The 25,632-nt window shown below is 36.5% G+C and overlaps 2 protein-coding genes across 4 annotated transcripts in view; both read left to right on the top strand.

Moving 5' to 3' along the window:
* The first annotated feature begins 234 nt into the window (after positions 1–234).
* LOC116047883 (B-cadherin-like) overlaps positions 235–25,632 on the top strand; it is a 68,342-nt gene continuing 42,944 nt past the window's right edge. The window contains exons 1-2 of the mRNA XM_031296908.2: positions 235–522; positions 20,699–20,813. Of these exons, the coding sequence (XP_031152768.1) occupies positions 472–522; positions 20,699–20,813 (166 nt within the window). The 5' untranslated portion in view covers positions 235–471. The remainder of the gene's footprint in view (positions 523–20,698; positions 20,814–25,632) is intronic.
* LOC116047884 lies at positions 22,927–25,120 on the top strand. 3 transcript variants are annotated; one of them, XM_031296909.2, is made up of 6 exons: positions 22,927–23,170; positions 23,308–23,383; positions 23,595–23,875; positions 23,962–23,997; positions 24,101–24,174; positions 24,281–24,503. In XM_031296909.2, exons 1-6 carry the CDS (start codon positions 23,039–23,041, stop codon positions 24,408–24,410), a joined length of 729 nt encoding a protein of 242 aa, XP_031152769.2. In that variant the 5' UTR covers positions 22,927–23,038; the 3' UTR covers positions 24,411–24,503. The 3 variants fall into 3 exon arrangements, 2 of the variants coding, with proteins under 2 accessions (XP_031152769.2, XP_031152770.2); XM_031296910.2 differs by lacking the exon at positions 24,281–24,503 and having other exon boundaries at positions 24,101–24,266; XR_004104501.2 differs by lacking the exons at positions 22,927–23,170; positions 23,308–23,383; positions 23,595–23,875; positions 23,962–23,997 and adding exons at positions 24,655–24,860; positions 24,940–25,120 and having other exon boundaries at positions 24,029–24,174; positions 24,281–24,361.

Genomic DNA, 25,632 nt, shown 5'->3' on the forward strand with positions numbered 1-25,632 from the left:
AACACATCAAATCTTGCCTGAAATATGTGGTGCATGGCGTTCTGAAATCTGCCTTGTCTCACTTTTTTTGAATTAGTCAGAATGAGGAAATGAGACGGACAGTTGTAGAATGCTGCTCTCTTATCTCAGATACAGCTCATTGCTTGTAAATAAGAATCCTGTCGCTCTGTTGTATATGTGATACCTATTTAGGAATAGTCTGCTGGTATCTGTCTCTTTAGGTGTGTTCAGCCTGTATGACCATACATGGAACCCGGAACCCGCGCACCTGTAAACTGACGTCATACGCTGAAAGTACCTACAGCAACTCGTTCAGCTGAACTCAGTCACTTACTGAAGCTACTTTCTGGAGACAAGACAAAGAAGCCACGGCCAATACTCGCAAAGGAATATATTTATAATTCACTTCACAATTCAGTTTTTTTTGTTTACTTTTATTGCGAAGAATATCGAAAGAGGATTTACAGACAAATGGGGACCGCTGGGCTCGCGGTTTTGGGCATTTTAATCGTTGTTTTTCAGGTGAGATTTCCTGTTGTCGTTGTAATGTTAACTCTTCAAATGGGCTTACGCCCATTTCTGTCATTCCCTCGTGTTTAACTTAGAGAACGAGAAATAAACTGGTCACGTTAGTTAATTTAACCTTATTTATTTACATTTCAAAGAACACTATTTGGTTGTTTTTTAGAAACCTTTGTTTTTTTTTGTTTTTTTAGAATTTATTTTTATTAATTTCTGTGGGTCATCATAATTTGGTTCCAGGGGCCTGTTTCACAAAAGCAGAATATATAAATCCAGGATAACTGATAAAGCGAGGCTTGACCTAGTCTAATCTGGGCATCCTGGCTTGGTGCGTTTCACGAAGGCCAAGCCAGGCTGAGGAGGTGCGACTAGGTCGAGCCAGGCTGAAGTAATTCAGATAGATGCGCGTCCACGGCTTTCCTCAAAAGACCGCGAGGTCGATCACAGATTTACTGATGCCAAAATGGAGAATATGCATTGTACATACTTTATACAGAGTGAGCAGCAGCTTCTTGTGGAAGTATGATGACGTGAAACACATTTGTATAAAAAGAAAAGAAACACGGCCGCTGTAATGAAACAGCGAGAGAAAGCGCAGACGATCACGGACCGACTGAATGCGTAAGCAGCCTAAATATATACATTAACTGACCACTGCTCTGAATTGAAACCGTCATAATCATTCCATTCAAGGATTAGGCTACTAATCATTTGCACAAATTAACAGTTGTACTATTTGCCTTAAAAGTAAGCAGAAGATAATGTTACTCAGGAAATTTACCATTAAGATCAATTTTCTACAATGTATGTAGCAGTGGCGGATGCAGAATGTGACAGATGGGTGGGCCTGGATTAATTCGAGGTGGGCCTGAATCTAAGCAGTTGTCCCGAATCATCCACATAGTTCCCGAATCCAGGAAATTATACTAGAGCAGCAGTCTTGAGTTGCCTGATGAAACATTTTTCGCAGGGCTTAAAGGAGAAAAAGGGAATTCATTATAGATGGATTATCATTTTCGTTGTTCAAGATACTGCTCGTTCAACTTCCAATTATGATTAACTATCTCATATTTTTGACTAGGCTAAATAAGCCAACATATCAACAAACTATCTACTATTTTCAACATACTAGGTCATAGTTTTGACCTTAACCAAAACATTATTTTGTCTCATGTATTGTTTTCTTGTCCCTGTAGAAATGTGTTTCTTTATGTTGAACATTGGACACATTTGAGCAGAAGAGAACCATAAAGTGCTCAGATATTGGCGAATTTGCGTTTCTAGGATGGCAAAGGAATGTCCCGCCCTTATACACCTCTGATTGGCTGGTACCCGCTGCCTTCGTTTGTTGGATTGGTTAGGTTTAGGCACGAGGAAGGAGATTGGTTAAGTTCGGGTGAGAATACCAGAGTAAGCCAATCAGAGGCAGGGTAGGGCGGGACATGGCTTTGCCCTCCTAGGAAAACATAAATTCGCCTCCGTTTGTGCGTCTTCTTCTGGACTGGTTTAAACCGACAGAAAGCTGCCGGAGCTTCTGACCTGCGGGGAGAAACACAGCCTTCACTCGCACACAGTGAGAGTTTATATACACACACACACACACACACACACACACACACACACACACACCCAGCTGCAGACATTCACTCCCAGTACTATGTCAACTTTCTGTGTGCTGAGCCTCAGCAAAAATGAGTGAGTGCAACTTGTTTAGCCATATTAAAGCAAAATCAAGATACCATGACACTTCTAGCCAACGTTAACATTGTTCGTGCCTGATTTAATAGTGCTACATTGATGTTACATTGACCTACAAAACACCAACACACTCAACTTTTTAAATAGTTATCAGGCTTACTTATAATTTTACTGTTTTTAACATGTTATAGATAAAATACACCACATACAGTACTAATATCCATGTTTAACAGAGTAGTATTTTTTCGTTGTGAATTTCTGATTGGGCGGGCCATCTGTCAATGTGGGCGGGCCCAGGCCCGTCCACAGCTCCGCGCCTGGTACGTAGTATGATGCGTAAATATCTCTTTCACTCTGTTCCTCTCTCATGGGCTAAAATATAAATTTATTATATTTTTTTTATTATATTAACTTCCACTGCTCGCTTTTAATGCAAAGTGTACAACTGTTCGTTTTTGCAAATGACAGTGACTCATTGAATGGTTTCAGTTAAGAGCAGTAGTTCATAAATGTATATTTTTAGACTTTCAGTCTGTCCGCTATTAAACTCAAGAAAACGATAAAAGATAATTATCTGCCACGCGTTTTCTTATTTTTTATTTTCCTAGAGTTTCCTTCACTACATATATGCCTTGCTCCCTTGTATATATGGACATAGAAAATAAAGACACTAAAGAAATTGGACTCTAAAATCTAGAAACTATAAAGATACATTACATGCACACTGTAAACATGAATGGAACAGAGTATATTCATCAGTTATTCCCCCCCCAGCAAAATATAAGGTCAAAAACCATTGGGGTGTCCTCTCCCTGTTACATGAATGTACAGTAGCCTGGTGGTTTCTTTGCAGCAGGTGTAGATGTTATGGAAAGAAAATAGAATTGTGAAACAAAAATAAAAGAACAGTCGTAGACTAAACCAAGTTAGGTTTTTGTATTTTATTATAAACTTGCAAGTTTACAAGGAAGCATACGGTTCACAAAAGGCACGCAGCACTAGTGTGAAAGGTCTCATCAAATGAGTGAACAGAAACACTGAACTTAAATACATCTTCAGAGTGACAGCACACACGCACTTGGCTTATTATGACTCTACATTTCTCACAGACAATCTGATACACATGAAGACAATCAAAAAACACAAGAGACATCTTGGAGCCATTTCGCCTCCTTCCCCCTGTACGACTTTCACCCCCCAGTTGCATCTCAACTGGCATGGGAAAACTAAATGTATCAGGAGAGATAGTTTTAGGGCGACCTTGTAGCCCCTATCTGTTCAGACAAACAGTGTTCACATTATGTTCCAGACTTTGTGATTCTCACTTAGTTAGAATCAGATTCTACATGTGGAAATGAGATGAACTCCCTTTCAGCATTGTGAGAGAAAGCATAAAACAAATAAATCAGAAAAATATATAGAGAATCATGTTAACAGAATTTTCACCATTACAATAGTTACTGGTCCAGTGAACTAAGACTATAATTTGGGAGGATTGTACAATTAGGATATGTTCTTTAAATTGTACAATCCTCCCAAATTATAGTCCCAGTTTACTGGACAACACAATTTGTGTGCCAAATACAATGCACATGGAAGCGGAACAAACATGATCCTTATTGTTAAAGAATTAAAAAAAAAAAAAAAAAAAAGAATCAACAAAAATAATTCAAGGTGCATTGGTCAACTATAGAAATGTACAGCATTGTATGTATTGCCCTTAGTAACAGACTTCATTTAAAACACATTTGAAATTGTATCAGCCTTTTCTAATTATCTCAACAACTGCCATACTATATTCATCAAACTTCTAACAACAATATGAACAGCAGTCTTAATACAGCAATATAACAGTAACAATGACTGTCACATGAATAATTATTAAAAACAATTATGGTCCCAACTTTAAATAACAGTACTTAAATGAACAGCAATATGCACCTGTTGTATTTTAATCCAGGCTGATAACAATAGGGTAAAGCCTGCTGGGTGATCAGAAAAGGCTCCAGGATTAATAAATCCTGGCTGTTAGCCTGGTCAGGGGCAGGCTAGCTGCACAGAATAAATCTCCATGGTGATTTATGTGCCTCCGCTTTCGTGAAACCGAGTCAAGGCTAAATTCATCCAGGATAACGGGGAAATCCCGGCTTAATCCCTTATCTTGGTTTTGTGAAACAGGCCCCAGGAATTACATCAAATAAAAAGGTAAAACAAGAAATAAACAAAAAGAAAATAAATCAAGACAGATTTCAAAATTTCATCAAAATCAGAGTTTCATCAAAATTTCATCTCTATTTTTATATACTATGCTTCCCTCAATACTTATTGATTATATCAACCCACCCTACCATCCGCCCACCTCTCCCACCCCCGTCCCCATTTACCCGCACATTGCTGGTCCTCATTCACCACACACACACACACACACACACACACACACACACACACACACACACACACACAAAAGGGGGTTCTAAAGACATGCTCTAGGAGGGCATTATAAATTTGGCTCCATTGGCTATCAAATTGTTTTTTATTTTTGTCCTCTGACATTGATCTTTCAATACACAGATAATACTTCATTAGGGCCTTCCAATTCTCTATTGAAGGTGCTTCCTTATTTTTCCAATTTTGCAATATCAATTTTTTATTTGCCAACAAGTTGGATATCTTATTCCCTCTATATCTTGAAAAATACACATTTTTTTAACCCCTAGGTCTTCCGTCCATTTATTATACTTGGTAATAATTCATCACTGCTTTCCATGCTTATCAGTAAGTACATAGAGCCGATCAGCCTCCTTTTTTTGTTGCTTTGGCTTAAAATGTTAGACATTTCAGGGCTAATGTTCTTTTCCAAGTCAAAATTGTAGGTAATCCAGTTTTTCAGTTGCATATACCTAAATAATTCTCCATCTTTTAGGTTATATTTGCTTTTTAATTCACTAAATGGTGCAACAGTGTCATGGTTTGTTACATCTGACAACTGCTTGATTCCACCTTTTATCCATGTTTTATCCATGTAAACCTGCGTGCTCTGTATATTTATTGATGGATTGCTCCAAATATGTATATGCCTGGGAATCCTTATTTCCTGATTAAGAATTTTTTTAATTTTATTCCAGGCCTTTAATGTACTATTAATAACAAAGTTCATTGATTTAATGTTGCCCTTATAAAAAAGTGCTAACAGTAAACTGTTGCACTGTAATTGATTGTTTTCTATGTCTATCCATGGATCTTTGTTTGTTTTATTTATTATGCGATCAATATAAAATGACTGAGCTGCTACGTGATAAAACTCCAAGTTAGGGAGATTTAGACCCCCTTCTGCTCTTGAGTGATACAAAAGTTTCCTTTTCAATCTAGATGCTTTATTTGATCAAATGAACGAAGAAATTATTGAGTTTACCTCTTTGAAAAAGGTTTTAGGAGGCGTTATAGGAATAGTTTGAAATTTAAATAAGAATTTCGGTAGCCACATCATCTTAAAAAGGTTTACTCTTCCTATTAAATTAATCTTCAAGTCTTGCCACTGCCTAACATCCTTCTTAAAGTGGAAGTGGAAGAAAGTTATCTTTATACAAGTGGGTCTTGTCATGGGCTGCGTCGAAAGTAGACGAATCTTGGACCCAAATGCAGTTAAAGAGGTTTATTGTGGAACAAAAACACTTACTAGGAGTACGACCCACGAGGCAAGGCAATTCACGACAGGATACACCAAACAAAAAGCACACAACACAAAACAATGATCCGACAAAAGGCAAGGAGAAGACAAAGACTAAATACACAGGGTAACGAGGAAACAAGAGGCAGGTGACACAAGGGCTGGGAAACAGGTGGAAAACATCAGATAATCACAAGAGCGGGAAAACATAGTAAAACAAGACAAGACAAGACAGAGAACAGATTATCAAAATAAAACAGGAAACTAAGCAAAATACAGAACAGAAACAGACTACCAAAATAAGATACAACACCAACCCATGACAGGTCTTATCATGGCTAATATAGATTCCAAGGTATTTTATATATTTTTTCTGTATCCGAAATTGTGTGAGAGTCTATTGCCAACAGCTCCGTTTTTGCAATGTTCATTTTATAACCTGAGATCCCTGAAAAGGTTGTAATTATTTTCATAACGTGGAACTGAGGTGACTACATTACTTAAGTAAAGTAATAAATCATCCGCGAATAGGCTCAATTTAAACTGTTTTTTACCAATCTCGATACCTCCTATTTCTTTTGTCTCTCTAACTTTTTGAGCCAAGGGTTCAATTGCTAATGCAAATAATGATGGTGAAAGAGGGCATCCTTGGGCAGTTCCTCTAGTTAATGAGAAAGGTTTTGATAGAATTCCGTTTGTATATACATATGCTTTAGGAGACTTGTACAGGGTTCTAATTATATTCATAAAATTTAAAGTAAAATTGTATACCTCCAAAACTTTAAAAAAGTAGGACCATTCTAGTCTATCAAAAGCCTTTTCCGCATCAACTGCCATTAATGTTAAATCTATTTTATGTTTCTTTGCATATTGTGTGAGGGAGATACAAGTTCTAGTAGTAGTTCTTAAATCCCTATGTTGTATAAAACCAGCTTGGTCGTAATGTATTAAGCTTGATAGAGTTTGTACCAGTCTACACTGTAAAAAAAAAAACTTCACTGTATAATTTTACGGATTTTTTCCGTTTTTTCTACATTAAGTGTTAATGCCAGAAAAATACAGAAAAATACTTTTATTTTTTAAAAAAACCCATTAAATTAAGGTTTTAGTCTGTAAATTGATATAATGAGATAATATAGTTGTTTAACAGGATAATTCCATTGCTTAATGGTCTTGAAAGTTAAATTACATTGAATTTTATGTAAAAAGACAAAAAAAACAACATAATTTTACGGTGTGTAAAATTGAGGCCTCTTTCTGTTTTTTTACTGTTAAACCTTAAATTTAATGTAAAGAAACGTTAAAAAACAATCGTGAAAAAACGGTAAAAAGTCTGGCAGCAAAAGTTGCCAAACACTTACCGTGAAATGACAGTAAAAAACCTTATGTTATTCTACAAAGAATTTCTTTTTAAAATACAGATATCTACTGTACATTTTCTGTATTTTCACAGTCCAACTACTGTAGATTTAAAAAGAATTGTAATCAAAAAACATATTTAGAATGTTAAACAAATGTATAAATCTGTACAAACACTGAAAAATATTGCAAAATACCTTAAAATTACATAATTTAAATGAAAACTGCTGTTTTCATACGGTTTTCTTTGGTAAATTCACAATATTATTCAATCCATCCACAAGAACTCCCTGTTAAAGTACAGATTTCTGGATGTAAAACACACAAAAATCATGTCAAATTAATGTAAAATTACCCTAATAGTATCTTAAAAGCTTTAGGCATTTATTTTACATGATTATCCAATCAATTTACAGTAAATTCCTGTTTAATACTGGTTTTCTACTGTACAAAAAACAATATGTGATAATAACTTGCAGAACCATTATTTTATAGTCATTACTTTATATAAACGTTACAATCAACTCTTCATTATGTCTACAGGCTTTTCCCCATAAATGTATAAGGGTTTACTTTATATAAACAATATTGTATAGTGATTAAAAGCAACTATTCAATATATCTACAGACTTATCCCATTAATGTACTGTGTGTTTACTTTGTAAAAATATTTGACAATATTTACAATTAACTATCCAATATATGCATCAGAGACTCTTCAGAGGGTAAATATTGGTATAATGTAGGGTCCATTTTAGCTTATTCAATGTGGTCTCATACATACTGTGTGTTAGTGTTTTAATCGCTGTCAAACTTCATCCTGGCCAGTGTCTCTTAATGCAAGTCTACTAAATTCTAGCAATAGAGTAGGACTTGTATTTAGCTTTGCAGTTATTTGAAGAGGGGTTAACAGAGGTACTGAGACAGGTAGGACCAGCCATACCCGTTTAATGCATTGAATGAGGCTGACATGAACCCTCACTGCATGGCCTCAACAACTCCACAGCAAAAACCCACAAGCAATTGTTCTCAATTATAGTTGGATCAATGTAATTATATTAGAAACTACACTACTGTAATATTTTGCAAGCATATTTATGGTAATACAAACAGTAAAACAACTTGGCAGCACACAAGCTTAAAAAGCTATAGGACTACTGCACCAAATCACCACTGGTGATCTGTCTTTGTAAAAATAAACATTCTTTCACCTAACTATTTGTGGAAACAAAGCCATAGCTTCAGTTATGGGAATGCATAAGAGACAAGAGTCAACCTAAACTACAGGCCTTGGATGTACATGATGTCTATTTTAGTCCAAGTCTGTGATATGCTCATCACTATATAATCATGTTTTGGTCTGGCAAATTAGTTGACAAAAGAATCGTGCAGCCACAGTTCACATCACATAGGCCCACAACCCTATAGGCCTACAGGATGACGATACAGTACACAGAGAGCAGGCAGGCAGCCTGCAGCCTGGGTAAGCCTACATCTTTACCATCCTAATATTTTAGGGGGCATCTGATGTTCTTGCCTCATTTCACTTCCGTGGAGGCCATGGGCCTATTTCAGATTCATGGCCCAACATCTTTTTCCATTGACTGCTTACTTTGCTGATGTCTGCGGTGATGTCTCATACTGTGTCCACTCTGGCTTTTGATGTTTGTTCCTGTCTATGTCATGCAAACAGCTCAGAGCATGAGCTTCCTCCTTATGTGGGGTAGAATGAATATTCATGCATGTCCGGTACCTTAAATGCCTCACCAAGACCTCGGTGATCTGACCACCCCTGCCTCTGAAATTACACTACAATTTCCATTGACTTGTAATGGTTACACAGGCATTGATGCACATATTGGGCAATGTGTGTTTCATTTAGGTGTAACATTAATAAGTTAAATGGATTGCCTGTGCCACAGCTATGCTACACTTTTATAAGGGGTGGAAAATCAATATCAATGCACACCAGTACCTCAAATACAGTATTACCTGCTTGCCTAACTTGCACACCACCTAACCTAACTTGTTCCGCTAGTTCCAACCCTCATACAGTTTAATTCAACCCTGCTTTGATAGGAAAGTGTGTCCCCTCCTATGAAAGTCATGCCTACCAACAAACAGTATGGACATCTGCAACATTATGCTTATTTGAGAAATTATCTGTGATTTCATTTTAAAACTGAAGGAGTAGGCTTTTCATAAAAGGCTGTTAATCCACTTTAAAAACGTTGGAGTCTTCCAATACAAACTCCAAACTGTTTTAGGCAAGGCTCAGTGAATGCCATGAAAATAAGCAATTCAGAAATTTGGGGACGTTTTTACTGTTTTTCCCAATTCCCCACAGTCAGAAATTAATATGCATGCAGACCTCTTTTTAATGTATTTGGTGTACTTCAAATAGAATATGTAGCATACATGTTCTTTTCCTTATGAAGTTAAAATTGTTGTTAAAACATTTTTTCTTAATATTAAGACCCAAAGTGAGTCACAGTGTTCAACAAAATGCAAGGTCATTGTGCAGTCTACTGCTCCCTCAAATCATTTTGCCTCTCCCCACTTTCTACAGGTCAAAGGGAACAAAGAGTTTTTCATGGGCTGAGGTAATATACGGTGAATAAAGACAGGAAGGACAACAGTATGAATAAAGCTTTACATTGGTGTGCAATATATTTTTTTTCAATTTAGCAATACATGCAATGTGTGAAAGACTGGAAAGGGATGCTAGGGCTCAACAGTTCAACCAAGGCTTCTAGCATCAACGTGAACATTGATAATCAGGGCGTGAAGCAATGTAAGACTTTAAAATGGTTGAAAAAACAGAAATGTAAACAGAAATGGTCTCTTTAGTCTAGGCTATGTGCTTCAGGAAAGTGCGCGCAGATTCAAATAATTGAATGTTGCACAATCATTGGATGAATCATGCCGGGCAGAGACGATCTTGACCAATGATATTGTTTGACTTCATGGGGGGCTGTGCTAACGTCAAACTCATCTCGACGCAGAGACAGTGTGGATAATAATGTAACGCAGGAGTCAGGACTTTTCCACGATGATTCACATTCAGCTTTCACTTAAGGTAAAGTAATACTTTTCTTTTTATGTACATGCAGTTTCCTCACGAGATATCAACTGGACACGAGTTAAGATAACACTTGCATACATTTCACAATTTTAAAATGTCAGCAGGGATAACGTTAGCATTTGCCGTTTATGTGCCTTATCAAAGTGTGTCTGGCGTTAGCTAACGTTACATTAAGACTGTCCTTATGTAACGTTATCCTTGAATGTGAACCATGCACCAATCGTAATGTTAGCTAGCTAGCTAGCTAGCTGGCTAGCTAAATATATAACAGTTAACTAGCTACATTATATTTGTCAGTTGACTAACGCTGACGTTAATTTAGTAATGTCAACATTCCATGTTTACTAACTATGTTTACATGTTCCTATTTCCTCGTGCAAACACGGACCTGACAAAGACAGGTGGCAGTTAGCTTAGTAACGTTAACTTGCTAAGTAACGTAATGTTAGTAGTAGACAGTTTAGCAGGTCAGCTTGATTAGCTGGGTACTAGCTAATACTAGTAATTAAAGAAACGTTATAACGCTCCGTTGCTCCTAACGCTAGTAGTTAACATTACTGTCAACTAACCGGTAACCCGCCGTTTAACGTTACCACCTAGCTAGGTTATGCCTCAAGTTTACATAAGCTATCTCAGCTGACTAACTTTACGTTGGTTCTACTTTATGAACAGTGAACCACATGTTGTAATTAACATTTTACCCCTGCTTCATTTAAGATTTACAAGTGTAACAAGTTACAACATGACATTAAACGGAGCGTCTGCTTTGTGGACCACAACATCTTAATTTGAACGTGATCGTTATTTTCACTCATGATTCAGTGTGTCCAACTTAACATTACCATTCTGTCTTTCCAGAGAGAATATTTCCATTCTCGACAGGGAATTGAACAAACTCAGAAATAAGATATAGGCTACCTGCTCTATTTATAAGTGTTTCTCCCTCCAGACAATTGCACTCAGTCTGTAATTAAATAGTATTTTAAGTTTAATTTTTGCTGTAAATCAAATAAATAAATACCTGGTGGTCAATGCTGGCAAGCCTCCACAAATAAATCTATGTATACTACTGTTACAGTAATGTTCAAATCTCACCCTAATTCTTTAATCCTTGTTTAGGCAAGATGGAAGAAAGAATACCAAGATAAGAAGATCAAGAAGATAAAGAAAGCTAAAGTAAATAGATGTTCACCCTACAGTATCACACATTATCATCTGTACCTTACCACATCTTTCTCACCCATGTTATGGCTTTCATTCTGTGTTCAGTTTGACGAGGATCAACAGACCAGACAGCTCTCCCACAGCCAGCCTGAGAACCTGCTTTACGGTCTGTATAGCCTGGGTGAAGTTGAAGACTCGTGCATCAGATGGCTGAGAAAAGGATAGCCCAGAGCAAGAGGGACCCCAGCAGAGGCTAAGAAGGAGGCAGCAAATGAGTTCACAAACCCACATACAGCTAATGGAGGTACCGAATGACAGGTCCATTTCAGAAAGCAGGTTTAGTGAAAAGTTTGTTAACCCTGAGATGAGGGTAACTCTGGGTTTTCCGTTTCAGAAAGAGAGGTAACTTAACCTCGGACTCTGTGAACCTAACCTGGTCGGGAACAGGTTTTCTTCTTTCAGTCTCCTCCCTCTGACACAGCTCTCTTTCATTTCATCATTCATAATTGCAGTCTGTATCAGGCGCATTTTAGCGCAGTTTGTTATCGGCATGAATAAAAAAACAGGGTTGGTTTATTAACCATGTTAGGCAGACTATGAAACGTTTTTTTTTCTCAAAACATGCAATGTCCTTTTGTCGACGATCCCGGTGATGTAGAAGCGTATTACTTCGCAGGCAGTTAAACATACGTCAGGAGATGATATTGAGGCCCTGACGCATTTTAATTTCCAGATAAATACCTATTTGAGCGGTATGGTTTTTCTTCCCAGTCTATCAGTTATGTATCCTACATAACCTTTTCCGTCCTCATATCACTAACGTCACCCATCGTGGACATGCTCTACATCCCAGCAGATTATTTGTGTCACATTACATTTTTTTGCAAACAACAGTTTTCTTTACAACATTGGTGATGCGGAGCATATTAGTAAAGCTACTGTAGCAAAGCGCCGTCAGAAGAGTGGGACTTGCTCTGAAACGTTTTTTAAACGTTTGTGTAGTGTTCCCTGGACACAAACCAGTCAGAGCCATTAGAAAGGAGTTCCCCAGTATTGCAGGTGAATGATGTAAACCCTTTGAAATAAAAGATTATGAATTATAATTCTGTTAATGATGGTGCTGCAGCCTCAGAATGGGATTAGTAGGCCTAGGACTTTTATAGATTATAGGTTCAATACCATTTCACCAGTAATATTATACTTATGATTAAATATGATATACACTATATTGGAAATAACGCATTTACTCTAGCAGCAATTTTCTCCCACGCAAATTCTCTCTTTTAAAGCAGCCGCTGTGTTGCTTTTTTAACTAAATACATGTTCAAACTCGCTGTACGTGCAGTATTTCAGCCCACCAGTTTGTTTGTGGTTGTTACCATGGTGAATCGTAGTATCATGGCTCCATTCATGCTGCCTGAAACTGAAAACTCAGAGTTTCCATCTCAGGGTAAATCAACTCAGATATCAGGGTTACACTCAGAGTTTGTTAAACCTCCTTCCTGAAACGGACCCCTGCATTGTTAACGGTTGCTTTACCTGGTCTGTGCTTGTAAATAAAAACGAATCGGACGTGGATTTGTAACATTGTTACACCTTTTTTTGTTGGTACAGCCTTACTTGAGTCTAAACACAGTGACTTGGGACTTGTTCAAGACGGTGAAGGTTAAGATTTGTGACTTGCACATGTGTGACTTAAGACCGTTACACACTGGGGGCGTGACGAATAAGGGACGCCAATATGCAAAATAATCGCCTGTGAATATTTCACATCAAAACTTTTTTTTCTGCAGTTTGACAACAAATAAATGCAGCAGCTCCTCAAAAGCACCAAAAGGTGTCCTGTCTGGTTTCCAGGCTGCTGAGTGGAGGGACGGGGGTTAGCTTCGGATACGTCCCAGGAAAAGCTGTAACACTAAGCTACTGTAAGCTATTTATTGAGTTTCCTCTAACTCTAATTGAGTATACAGTTAATACTCAATTGAATTTCCTCTGCAAAACAGTGTAGCATATGTCTCGGGCTTATTGTGAAAGGTAAAAACGGAAAGAATGTTTCTGGCATACGCTGCCATTGTAAAGGTTGAAAGGAGTAATAAAGTTTGCTGACGTACAGTCTGTAGTTGGGACAGCAGCCTCCGTGTTGTTGTTTGGTGATCCTCATAAGTAAACACTACTTGTGACAAAAACAACAGTTCGAAAAAATATATTGACATGCGAAATAATCGTCCCTGGTGTGCAATGGTCTTTAATCTCACCTCTGATATTTTTGATTAAGAGCTACTCTCTGGCGAAGCCACAAACCAGAAATGTAAGACTGATGTCATCAGGTTACTAAGCTGCTTCATAGACAATGAATGTGAAACTAATTTTGTAGAATAAAAAAAACCCAAATGAGGTTTATTCCATGTTAGCGTTTCATTTCTGAAACAGAAACTCTACCTGTTACCTCTGAACATCCCCCTGGGTGATCTCAGTGTCATTTTTAAAATATTTCTCAATTCATTGTTTTTGGAAAAGCTCCAACAATTATATCAGATGACATCACAAAATTGAGTTTTTAGATTTTGGAGAGAGTTGTTCATGTTCACTGACATTTTTAACACACATGTATGAATTCCCAAATTGCCCATAGTTCCCCTTTTGCTATAATTCAATGTACCAGACAGTTTTTGCTCCCATAAGTTTATTCATATGTGAATTTTAAAGATAGCACTGTTTAAATAGTGCATTTCTTTGTAAAGCATGCAGTAAATGGTCATTCTATAATACTTTCTGGTTATGATACATCTTAAAATCTCATACATCTCAAATAGGGATCTGCAGTGAATGGATTGGACAATGCTGTAAAATGTCAGCAGAAAAAAATTATATATTTATTGCGTGTAAAAGTAGTTGATGCAATTGCACTTTTACATAGCCCTTTTGGTTTTTGTACATTCAAAACCCCATTTACTAATGAGGAAGTTGTGAACATATATTGGTTAGTAATAGTAATTACTGTCAAATAATGTTTATGAAGTAAATCCCATGCACTTTAAGAAAAGTCTGTAGATATATTGGTGTTGCTTGTTATTACGGTCAAATGAAGTTTATATAAAATAAACATGTATGTACATATAATGGAGAGTTGCTTGTTATTACTGTCAAATAATGTTTATATAAAGTAAACCCCCTGCTTCAATGAGGAAAAGTCTGTAGATATACCAGATAGTTGCTTTTAAGTTACTATAAAACAATGTTTATATAAAGTAACCTCATATATTAATAGTAAAGGTATGTAGATATATTGGAGAGTTGCTTCTAAATTACTATAAAACTATGTTTATATAAAGTAAAACCCGTACAATAATGGTAAAAGTATATATGTATATTGGATAGTTGTTTGTAATTACTATAAAGAACAGTTTATATAAAGTAAACCCCCATACAATAATGAGGTACAGTCTGTAGATATATTGGATAGTTGCTTGTTATTACGGGCAAATAATGTTTATATAAAGTGAACACCCATACAATAATGGTAAAACTATGTGTATATATCGGATATTTGCTTGTATATATAAAGTAAACCTTGTATATTAATGGTAAAGGTATGTAAACATATTGGAGAGTTGCCTTTTATAACTATAAATGAATGTTTATTTAAAGTAAACAACATACATTAATGGTAAAAGTATGTAAATATATTGGAGAGTTGCTTGTAAATACTCAAATATTGTTTATATAAAGTAATGACTATTATTACAATGTTTCTGGAAGGTATTATCCCATTATCTTCTCTTTTTTGTACAGTCAAAAAACTGTATTAAACAGGAATTTACTGTAAATAGATTGGATAATCATAAAATAAATGCCTAAAGGAGGGTATTTGAAAGTCATTTTACATAATTTTTATGTGTTTTACATCCAGGAATCTGTACTTTAACAGGGAGTTCTTGTGGATGGATTGGATAATCTTGTGAATTTACCAAAGAAAAACGTATAAAAACAGCAGTTTTCATTTAAATTATGTAATTTTAAGGTATTTCTGCAATATTTCTTAGTTTTGATAAATATTTATACAGTTGTTTAACATTCTAGAAATGTTTTATAAAAATAAATTGTTTTAATTCTACAATAGTTATACTGTAAAAATACAGAAAATATTTACAGGAAATTTCTGTATTTAAAAAAAGAATTTTTCTGTAAAATAATGTAAGGTTTTTTCATTGTCATTTGACGGTAAGTGTTTGGCAACTTTGCTGCCAGACTTTTTACCGTTTTTTTACGATTTCTTTTTTTACAGTGTATTATTAAAAATTTTGGTTATGATCTTCCTGTCACAGTTTATTAAGCTTATAGGCCTATAATCAGAAGATACTTTGCAAGTCTTACCTGGTTTTGGTATAACAGATATAGTCACTTGATACTATCATACATCAGGAAGACTATTGTTTTTTTGCACCGAGTTAACTACTTCTGTAAATAAAGAATCAATTTTAGCCCAGAATGTGGTGTAAAATTCTATAAGAAAACCATCCATTCCTGGAGCTTTTTTAGGGGAAAAGTTTTTTATAGCAGATTGTATTTCTACGTTGGTTATATCCTTACTAAGATCTTCAATTTACTCAAGAGAAAGACTTTTTAGGTTAATTGATTTTAAGAAAGGGAGAAGGTCCTGGTTTCTTATTTCTGAAGTATATAATTCTTCATAAAATGATCTAAATTCATTATTTATGGCCTGATTATTTGTGTGGACTTTGTTTGAGTTTACATCTCTTAAAACTATAGGTTTCCTTTTCAAAACTTTCTTTATTAAAGAGGTCAGGTGCTTGCCTGATTTATTGGCAGCTATATAATTTATTTTATTAGAATTATACTTAAAGTCCTCTGCTTTCTTAAATAACAGACTGTCCAGTTTTAATTTAGCTTCCTGTAGTTTTTTATAATTGCTGCTATTTGTTTGGGTTTTATGTGCTCTCTGGAGTAATTTTATTTCTTCTCTCACTTTATCTAATTCCTTATCAAATTCCGCTTTCTTTTTTGACGCATATCTGATCATAACTCCTCTTAGGTATGCCTTAAAAGTATCCCAAACTATGTCAATACCCGGTCTGTCCTGGGGATCCCCGCTTTTCACATTTGTTTCTATAAATAGATCTATATGGCTATTGACATATTCCAGAAAGTCAGTATCCATTAGATATTTCCTATTCATTCTCCAGATCCTGTGAGACGTTATGTTTTCTTTAGGTGACAACACGCATGTCACTATAGCATGATCAGATATTACAATATCATTGATTTTACTCGTTACAACTCTTTCTAATTCACTCCCTGAAATAAACAAATAATCAATTCGACTATAGCTATTCTGCGCATGTGAAAAATATGTATAATCTGTTATATTAGGATGTAAGGTCCTCCATACATCCTGAAGGTCATTAGTAAATAAATTGAGGAGTTTACTTGGTGGATTTACCTTTCTGGTTGTTGTTGAGCTGTCCTTTGAACTAAAAATATTATTCAAATCAAATCTCCCCCAAATATAATGACCCCGGTTGGTGCACTGTCTGTATCTTGCTTAGAAAAGACATGTCAGATATAGGAGGTTTAAGTGTTGCTTCAAAGGCTTCTCATACCCATTGTCTCTTAAGGTACTCTATCTGTCCCGTTTTAAAATGAAGCTCCTGAAGAAAGACAATGTCAGAAGATAATTTCCCTAAATGGTATAGGACCTTATGTTTTTTAGTACCTTCCTGTAACCCGTTTACATTCCAGGTCGCAATTTGTATTGTATTCGGAAGGTTTTGCGCAATACTTTTATAAGCCATAGAGTAATAAGCTAATCTCCCTTATAATGCTCCTCCAGCTACTGTCAACAGAACCCAACATAAATTGATAAGACAAAACTAAAAAAGACACACATTCAAACATCCATTCATGCTCAAACACACAGACATTTATCACTCTGCCCCCCCTATCCCCTTACAACCCTTAAACCTATTCCCTCCTAAGGATCCCTACTTAAAGAGCATACTTTGATAAGGTTTAATTACCCCCTCCTTTGCGTCGGGCCATGATCTATACATTCTATAACAAATTTAATGTACATCACAAGTGTCAAACTCAAGGCCCGCATGCTAATTTTGATCCGGCCCCTATATACATTTAGGTTCACAATACATTTTGGCCCAAGTACTTTTTGTCCCTTTTCACAATGTTTTTTTTCGACATTTCTGATGCTTTTTCCAAAAGTTTTTAGCGTTTTCGACATTTTTGTCGACCAAACTGTAAGTGAGAAGACTACATAAGACATGAAATAATACAGTCAAGATATTTGACTTTTCTCATGACCTAAAAGCAAGAAACTATATGTCTGGCCCTTGATATGATTCTCATTTTCTAGTGTGGCCCTCTGGGAAGTTGAGTTTGACACCCCTGATGTACATAATCATTTTAATAAATCAACTTAAAGTTTTTTTTTTTTTTTTCCTGGAACCTTGATTGAACAGAAATACATTCAACACACACTGTCCCAAATCACAAGGTGTACATCTGTGTGGATTTAAATTTCCTGGTACCTTACTTATGCAATAGCACATTGGTTTTATACAAACATACATTCCCCCCCATCCCTAACTAACTTAGGTACTAGTAAGCTAGTTTCCCACCCACATATACACACACACACACACACACACACACACACACACACACACGACCAAGCCGTCTCCCACTCCACCCCTCCCCAGCACAAAGCACCACCACCACTCCTCTTACACATGCACACACACACAACCCCCACACACATGCCTCTACATGGATGAGAGAGAGAGAGAGAGAGAGAGGAATTCCTATTCAAATGAGAAGACTGAGGAAAGAAAGCCGAGAGGAGAGAAAATAAATAAAACTTTGTATCACAAATTTAAACAGCTCTCCCTTATTATAACTTAAATCAGACATCAGATCCGTCCTTTGGGTATCATATATCTCTACGTTAGTTTGACAGGCAGCAACACCGCCAACAACAGCAACAAAACATATCTGTAACCCTAGTTGTCCATTTTTTATCCATTAGTTGTCGAGGACGGAAACGTCTCAGTTACGTGGAAGGGAAAAAAAAAGAAAAGAGAAAAAGCCTTGAGATGCAATACATTTATCACTGAAAAGAAGTTAGTTTTTTGTTCTCCAGTCGTTGAATTTCCCAAATTGAGATGGAGAGAAGGTTCAAAAAGAAAAAGAAGAAAGTTCAGTTCGAATCCTTCTCTTCACTCACTCTGCTGCCTCAGGACCTACTTGGTTAGTCGGCCCTCTCTCACAGTTTAATCGATGGATATCTTTTGCACATCTCACGTTTTGCTTCACATACAGTGGGGAATCTTAATTCTTCATCTCCAATCACAACCCACAAAACTGCTGGATGTCTCATCCTAGTTGTGATGTTTAGCTCGTGCAATTTCTCCCTCAGAGGCCAGAATGCATCCCGTTTCTTCCTTAATTGTACAGAAATGGCAGATATGATTCTGTACTTGCTGGTCTTTGGCTCTGTCTCCTCAGTTAGATTTGCCTGGTTTGCTTTGCTTCCATTAACGGCTTTCAAGATTTGTAACTTTGTTTGAAAGTGCTGGACCCGGAATAGTATGCCTCGTGGATTTCGTGGTCTTTGCTGGTATGGGCCTAGTCGATGCGCCTTCTCAATATCTCCTGTAGCGTTAAACCCAATTCAACCTGTATTAGGTTCACCAGAAAAGGAACAATCCCCTTGCCGCTTTCTTCTGACTCCGGCACATTCAAAAGTTTGCGATTTTTCTCTCGCTGTCGGTTCTCCAACGTTGTTAACATATAGTTGTCATATAGTTATCGTATATATACAGTTATCATATATGTTGTTAAATTACGTTCTTACACTGGTACAGTCATGCCCTATGAGGGATGTACAACTGTGCATGTGCGAAATAAAAAAAAGGCATCGTTGTGGTTGAAACACCAACGATGAACATGTGTGTTTATTCCTCCGTTAAGTAAACCGGTATTCCTGTCCTGAAGATGACAGCACCAACAGGTTATGGACCCAGAAGGGAACATGGAAAGGTTTGGTATGTCAGACTGTAAAACAAGGTCAACACCATGTGAACAAAAACAAAACTTTGATGGTGATGGTGAACCTATTGATTCAAAAAGGTATCGTGAAGTGATAGGCAGTTTGATATATGTGATGACATGTACAAGACCGGATATCAGTTGGATTGTCAGCAAGCTGTCACAATACCTATCAGAACCAAAAGAGCAACACTGGATAACAGCTGAACATGTGTTGAGGTACTTGAAGGGGACAATGAATCAGGAGTTGTGTTACAAAAAGGGGGTGGAAAAACTCAACCTTTTTGTTTTCACAATGATTCATTGTAGGATTATGATATTATCGCAAATGTATCCAAAACTTTTTGCTTCTTAAAAATTATGACTTATTATTGTGTAATGTAAGAAGGACTAACTGTTTTGCCAGTCAAATACCCCCACCCCCCCTTCAAAAAAAAGTTTCAGGCTCAGGATTTTTTTTTTCACTTTAAGCCCTGTGCACTGTATTTAACTTAACGGAGCTAAGTTGCTGGAGATAATAGCGAATTTTTTATTTTAATAAATGCTACTTCGACCATATACGTTAACAAGGCTGAATCTAAGAAAGGGCCTAGAATCTCACATAATTAAAAGCAATGCCTAGGCAAACGTGTCATCCCCACACAAGACAGCTTTTAAATCGGCTTTTTTAGAGTTTGACTTTTCCTTCCCTCGAGTCGGTGAGTCAACACAGGCCTCGCCCTAGTTTCGTTGATGACGTTGTTGGCAGGTTGAATTCCAATCCAATTCCACATGAGATCGATAATTGATTCAATTGTTACTCAATTAAGAAAACACTACTTGTGATCATATTTCAATTTGTTTTTACGTTTCTTTGACCAAATTAATAGATCAACAAAAAAATTGAGAGATTAATTGATAATGCAAATATTTGTTAGTTGCTCGTCCCTGAATGGAACCTACGACTCATTGTGTGGTGGTTTAGTTTATCTACTTCGGTTGCAGATCAGATTACACAGGTGTTGAATAGTTTTTTTAATCACAAGGAATCCCATATTCAGTTTCCTCAATAAATCCTCTTTGTTGCACATTTTCTGTACATCTGGATTATGATTCATTAAAACACAGTTTTCCTCTCTCAGGCCTCTGCTTTAGTGACTAATGAGGAGCCAACATGTGTACCTGGATTCGAGTCAGATATGTTGATTTTTAAAGTGTCCAGAAAGCACCTGAAGCAGAACACAAGACTTGGAAAAGGTAAGAATAATCCAGAAAGCTGATCTCTTACTCATTGGCTAATGCAACCACTTCTGAAAAAAATGGTGTTCATTTCTAATGTTCAATAATATAATATATGAATTATTTTTTACATTGTATTCTAGAAAGAACATTTTAGCTATGGAAGCATCTAGACTTAAGATAAAGTGCTCATATTATGCTTTTTGGCTTTTTCCCTTTCCTTTATTGTGTGTGTGTGTGTGTGTGTATGTGTATGTGTATGTATATATATATATATATACATATATATATATATACATACATATATATATATATATATATATACATATACATTATACATATACATACATACATATATATATATATACATACATATACATTATATATATATATATATACACATATATATATATATATATATATACACATATATTAGGGCTGTGAAACGATAAATTTTTTTTAATCGTGATTAATCGCTGAATTTCTATAGTTAATCGCGATTAATTGCATATTTTATTTTATGCTTCGGTGATATTTTAATTCGGCTTTACACAATGTGCATATGGCTTTTGACTTGTCTATAAGCCGTCCGGGAGCCAATCAGGATTTCATTGCTGCTGTCTTTCTGTGTTAGGAGGAAGTGGCAGCTTGATGATAAGTAACGGTGCTGCAAAGGGTCAAAATAGTAGCCTGTTAGGCATGACGCAAAGCCGAGTGAAGTGTAAAATAAATTAATAAATGCCGGCATGCAATTAATGCGATTTAAAAAAAAAAATGAATCGCATCGGCCCCTTAATCGCAGCGCGATTAACGGTGACAGCCCTAATATATATATAGATATATTGCATGTAATAGGTTTACAAAGTGAAAAAGCCCAAAGGGACTTACCATCTCGAACTGAAAACACTGTTCACAAACTGCTCCAAACATATGGCGTTATATGTGTCACAATCCTGAGCGAGTAATTGTAAGTTTTGAGCACAGAGAACTATATTTTGCAAGCACATTACATTGCATTTTGAACAGAAATTAACACTCGCAAAAAATTATTTCGTTTGAGCAAAGAAAAACCTATTCTGTGTGCTCAATAAATGTATTTGCTTGTTTGCTATTATCCATATTCACGTGCAACAATAACCCCTCTCACGCAGTTTACTCAAGTGCCCTCTCACAAAGTCGTTCTCTGCGCGCAGGCAGACGCTGCTGCGCTCCGGTCAAGTCTCCCCCTCTCTCTCAACCTCTTCACTCTGTGCGCGCTCAACGTTTGACACACGCTCGCTCAACACTTGCAACAGCGTTACAAATGTGCCACAAAATCAACCAATCAGAGAATTAAAGAAGGTCAATTGTGATTGGCTCTTGGTCTCCAATCACAACGCTTCCCAAAGAAGACGAAAAAGGTATTTTATGGATTTTAGATGTCTAGCCGTCATCAGACATGACAGAATCAAATGGTGAAAACAGCAACAATACGCCTCAACGTCAGGTGAGTTAGTAATTTATATATAATATAGTTTTGTGATGTTATGGTTTTCGATGCCTGTGATGAAACCTGCTATTATCCGAAAAATGAAGTTCGCTAGCTAGCAGGAGATATAGCTAGAACTTAAGCTAACCTACCGGCTAACGTTAGCTAATGTAGAAAGCGTGGCTAACTTTTGTAGATGAAAAACTGTACCTTATTTTTTGTCATTTGTATGTCTAACATGTTAAATCATGAATTGATTTAGGGTCATGGTGCAGTTGAGTCAGCAGCCAGAAATTTGGTGTCTGTGCTGCTAAACAGCATGGCCACAAACTGCCCAATGTGGCCGTCAGAGACGGAGCTCCCTGTCCCCAGAAATGTAACTGTGCAGCAAGAAATGACACGGTTCGTTATTCACCTGGATATGTTCATATTCAAATTTCAAATCATGACGAAATGTATTATTTTTAAGTCCACGTCGTAAATGCAATTTGGTAACGTTATGTCCAGTCGGTTTAATCACTTGGATGTCTAAATTCAAATATGCGTTATGATTCACCTTGAGACAAGACCTTGGTTTTGTAGGCCAATTCCATTGTAAAAAATATGCTATTTAGAATATTAGCTTGATTGTTATATATACTGTATATATAATAAACTAATATAAAGCTACTTTTTAATCCACAGATCTTTTCCAGGATATTTCAAATCAAACTTCAGTCGTGGTAAAAAGAGGTGTTTGACTGCCACCAAGCAACTTGTTAAGACCAGCAAAACAATGGCTCTCAATTTTTATCTTTTGCCAAAAAATACATCCCACACACCGTTGCCAACTGAGGAGCTTGAACTCCTCCAGGCAGGTATGGGAAGACAAACAGTGTCTCTTCCAGAAGATGGTGACCACACAGAGGTACATTTCTTAGCCCAGCTGTTTGACTTGTAATTAAAGGTAGTTATTGTAAAATATACTTTAGCGTAAGTTGTGTCACTGTCAAGGATTTCTGTGTGTGTATCTTTATTTAAATTTTTACTTTCTTGTTAACCAAGATTTCAAAGCTCCTGGCTAACACATTTCCAAAAATGGAGGATCTTTGTGGGGGATGGCTCTTGCATAAGGCAACAGGTCTGTAAGACTAAGATTGTTTGGTTGAATTGTCATATTTACTGTTTATCACATGCTAATCTCCTATTTATTTTTAGTGCATGTAAACCCAAATGGTGTATTAATTACTTGCTGCAAGCATTAGAGATGACAGACTGACCAAATGTAATTTTCTTTCTTCAACAAAACAGAACATTTTAAGGCATTTTTCTCTTTCTTTCTCTAAATAAAGGTGGCAGTGGTCGACGAAAGCTGACTGTCATTCCACCAGAAGCAGAGGGGTATTCTGTCAAAGCTCTGCGAGCTGCATCAGCAGGGGGCAAAGCCACTTTTTACATCGTACCACTCCAGGAGACTTTAGACACCTCTCCTCTGCCTCCTGACTCACAGCATTTTTCAAAAATGCCAAAGAAGACATGCTACCAGTGTAATGAGGTGATGCCTTTGCATATGCTTGCAGTACACATTAAGACATGCAAGGGAAAACTCTCCTCCGATGAGACTGGTGAAGAGGTGAAAGCAAGTTTGTTTTTCTAAAGTTAAAATGAAAATTAAAAAAATATGAAGTTTACTTAAAATACTGTTTTGTAAATCTGCAGTCCTCTGATGAGTTATGGGTTGTGGAGAAGTGCAAGGTAAGGGTATAACTGAAGTCCTAAATCACTTTAATTGCCTTTTGCACCAGTAATCTCTGTTTCAGTTGCTTGTAACATGGAGCGACTTTCTTTCAAATTTCAGGTGGTTTGTCCAATTTGCACCAAAGAATTCCCAGACGATGAGATCACATTCCATGCTAGCCTATGTGGAGAGAGGTAATCTGCTTTGTTCAGCTCTCTGTATAATACATTTTTCAGATTAATGTCTATGTATACATAAGCAGTGTTAGGTGTTTGAAACTGCATTTTTTTTCACGTACAGCTTTGAATGTACAGTGACTTCTGAAGCAAATGGCAGTGGCCTAAGTACGCATGCTCAAACTCCAGTATGTAAACCAAGAAGGTATGTTTTATTTAGATGCCCTTTGTGTGAGTTTATATCAAATACATAAATATTTATGTGCACCATAATTTACACAATTTATGTTTTCATGTTTTTTAGCCATCTTATCCAGACATCATATTCTATCAAATGATTTAACACAGCACATGGTGCAGTAATTTATAATCACATGTAATTTGATTCTTTTCCAAACACTGTTAAGCATACTGCTTAATGGAACTTTGAAATGGCAATAATGTATACGAATTGTTTTTGATAATTTGGGACTATCTATGTTCTCTGTCCTCTTTAAGTACGGAAGATGTATTACACTTCCTTGAACATCAAGTTGACACAACAACAGAATTTAAGTTGTGTGTGGACAGAGAAGACCTTCCAGACAGGGGCATTCTCCAGTGGAAAAGAAAGAAAGCTGCATCTCCTGCCAGTGTTCTTAAGGTGGTGTATATAGGAGAGGCAGGTATTGATACAGGAGCCCTTAGGAAAGAGTTTTTAACTGGTAAGTTGGTCATTTAACCATTGTGTTCTAATATGAAACAAAACCAAGCATTCAGCTAAAACTTGCTGTTTTGTCGAAGATATGGTTTCAGGTATTGAAAACAGATTCTTTGAAGGAGCTGGAAACCAGGGTAAAAATCCCAAGTACTCTTTGACAGACCTTGATAACGAGAACTTCAGGTTGGTACATACACTTTTTTTTTTTACACATTACTGCCATGCACTGGATGTAAGGTTTTTTTTACTGAGATGTTTTCTACCTTGCACACAGAACTATAGGTGAAATAATGTCAGTCAGCCTCGCACAAGGTGGCCCACCTCCTGCTTTTTTGAGAGGGTGGTGCTACAACTTTCTGTTGTGTGTGGACTTAAATTCTCTGTCTAAGGAAGATGTGACTGATCTAGAATCATGTCAACTCATCAGCAGGGTGAGCACTCTAGATATAAATTAGATAAAGATTAGTTTTAACACCTATTTTATTCGCTGCTTTATTTCATAAATGCTTATCTGCTTTTTTTTTTCCGATGCTTTTCTCAGGTTGAAGATTCTGCAGATGCTCAGTGTCTTATGTTGAACGCTGATGAAATTATAAGCAGTGGATACACAAGCCAGATCAACCTGGACAGCAAAGAAAGCATCATTCGGTAAGAGTTTTAAAAGAATATTACATATTTAAAAATGTAAACATTTAAAACCATGTTTTTTTTCTGCATAGAGCAATTGTCCTACATTCCACTACAAGACTGATTCCAATGCTGCAGCAAATTCGAAA

This window comes from Sander lucioperca, chromosome 15 (assembly GCF_008315115.2).
Source record: "Sander lucioperca isolate FBNREF2018 chromosome 15, SLUC_FBN_1.2, whole genome shotgun sequence".
In the NCBI taxonomy this organism is placed as follows: Eukaryota; Metazoa; Chordata; class Actinopteri; order Perciformes; family Percidae; genus Sander; species Sander lucioperca.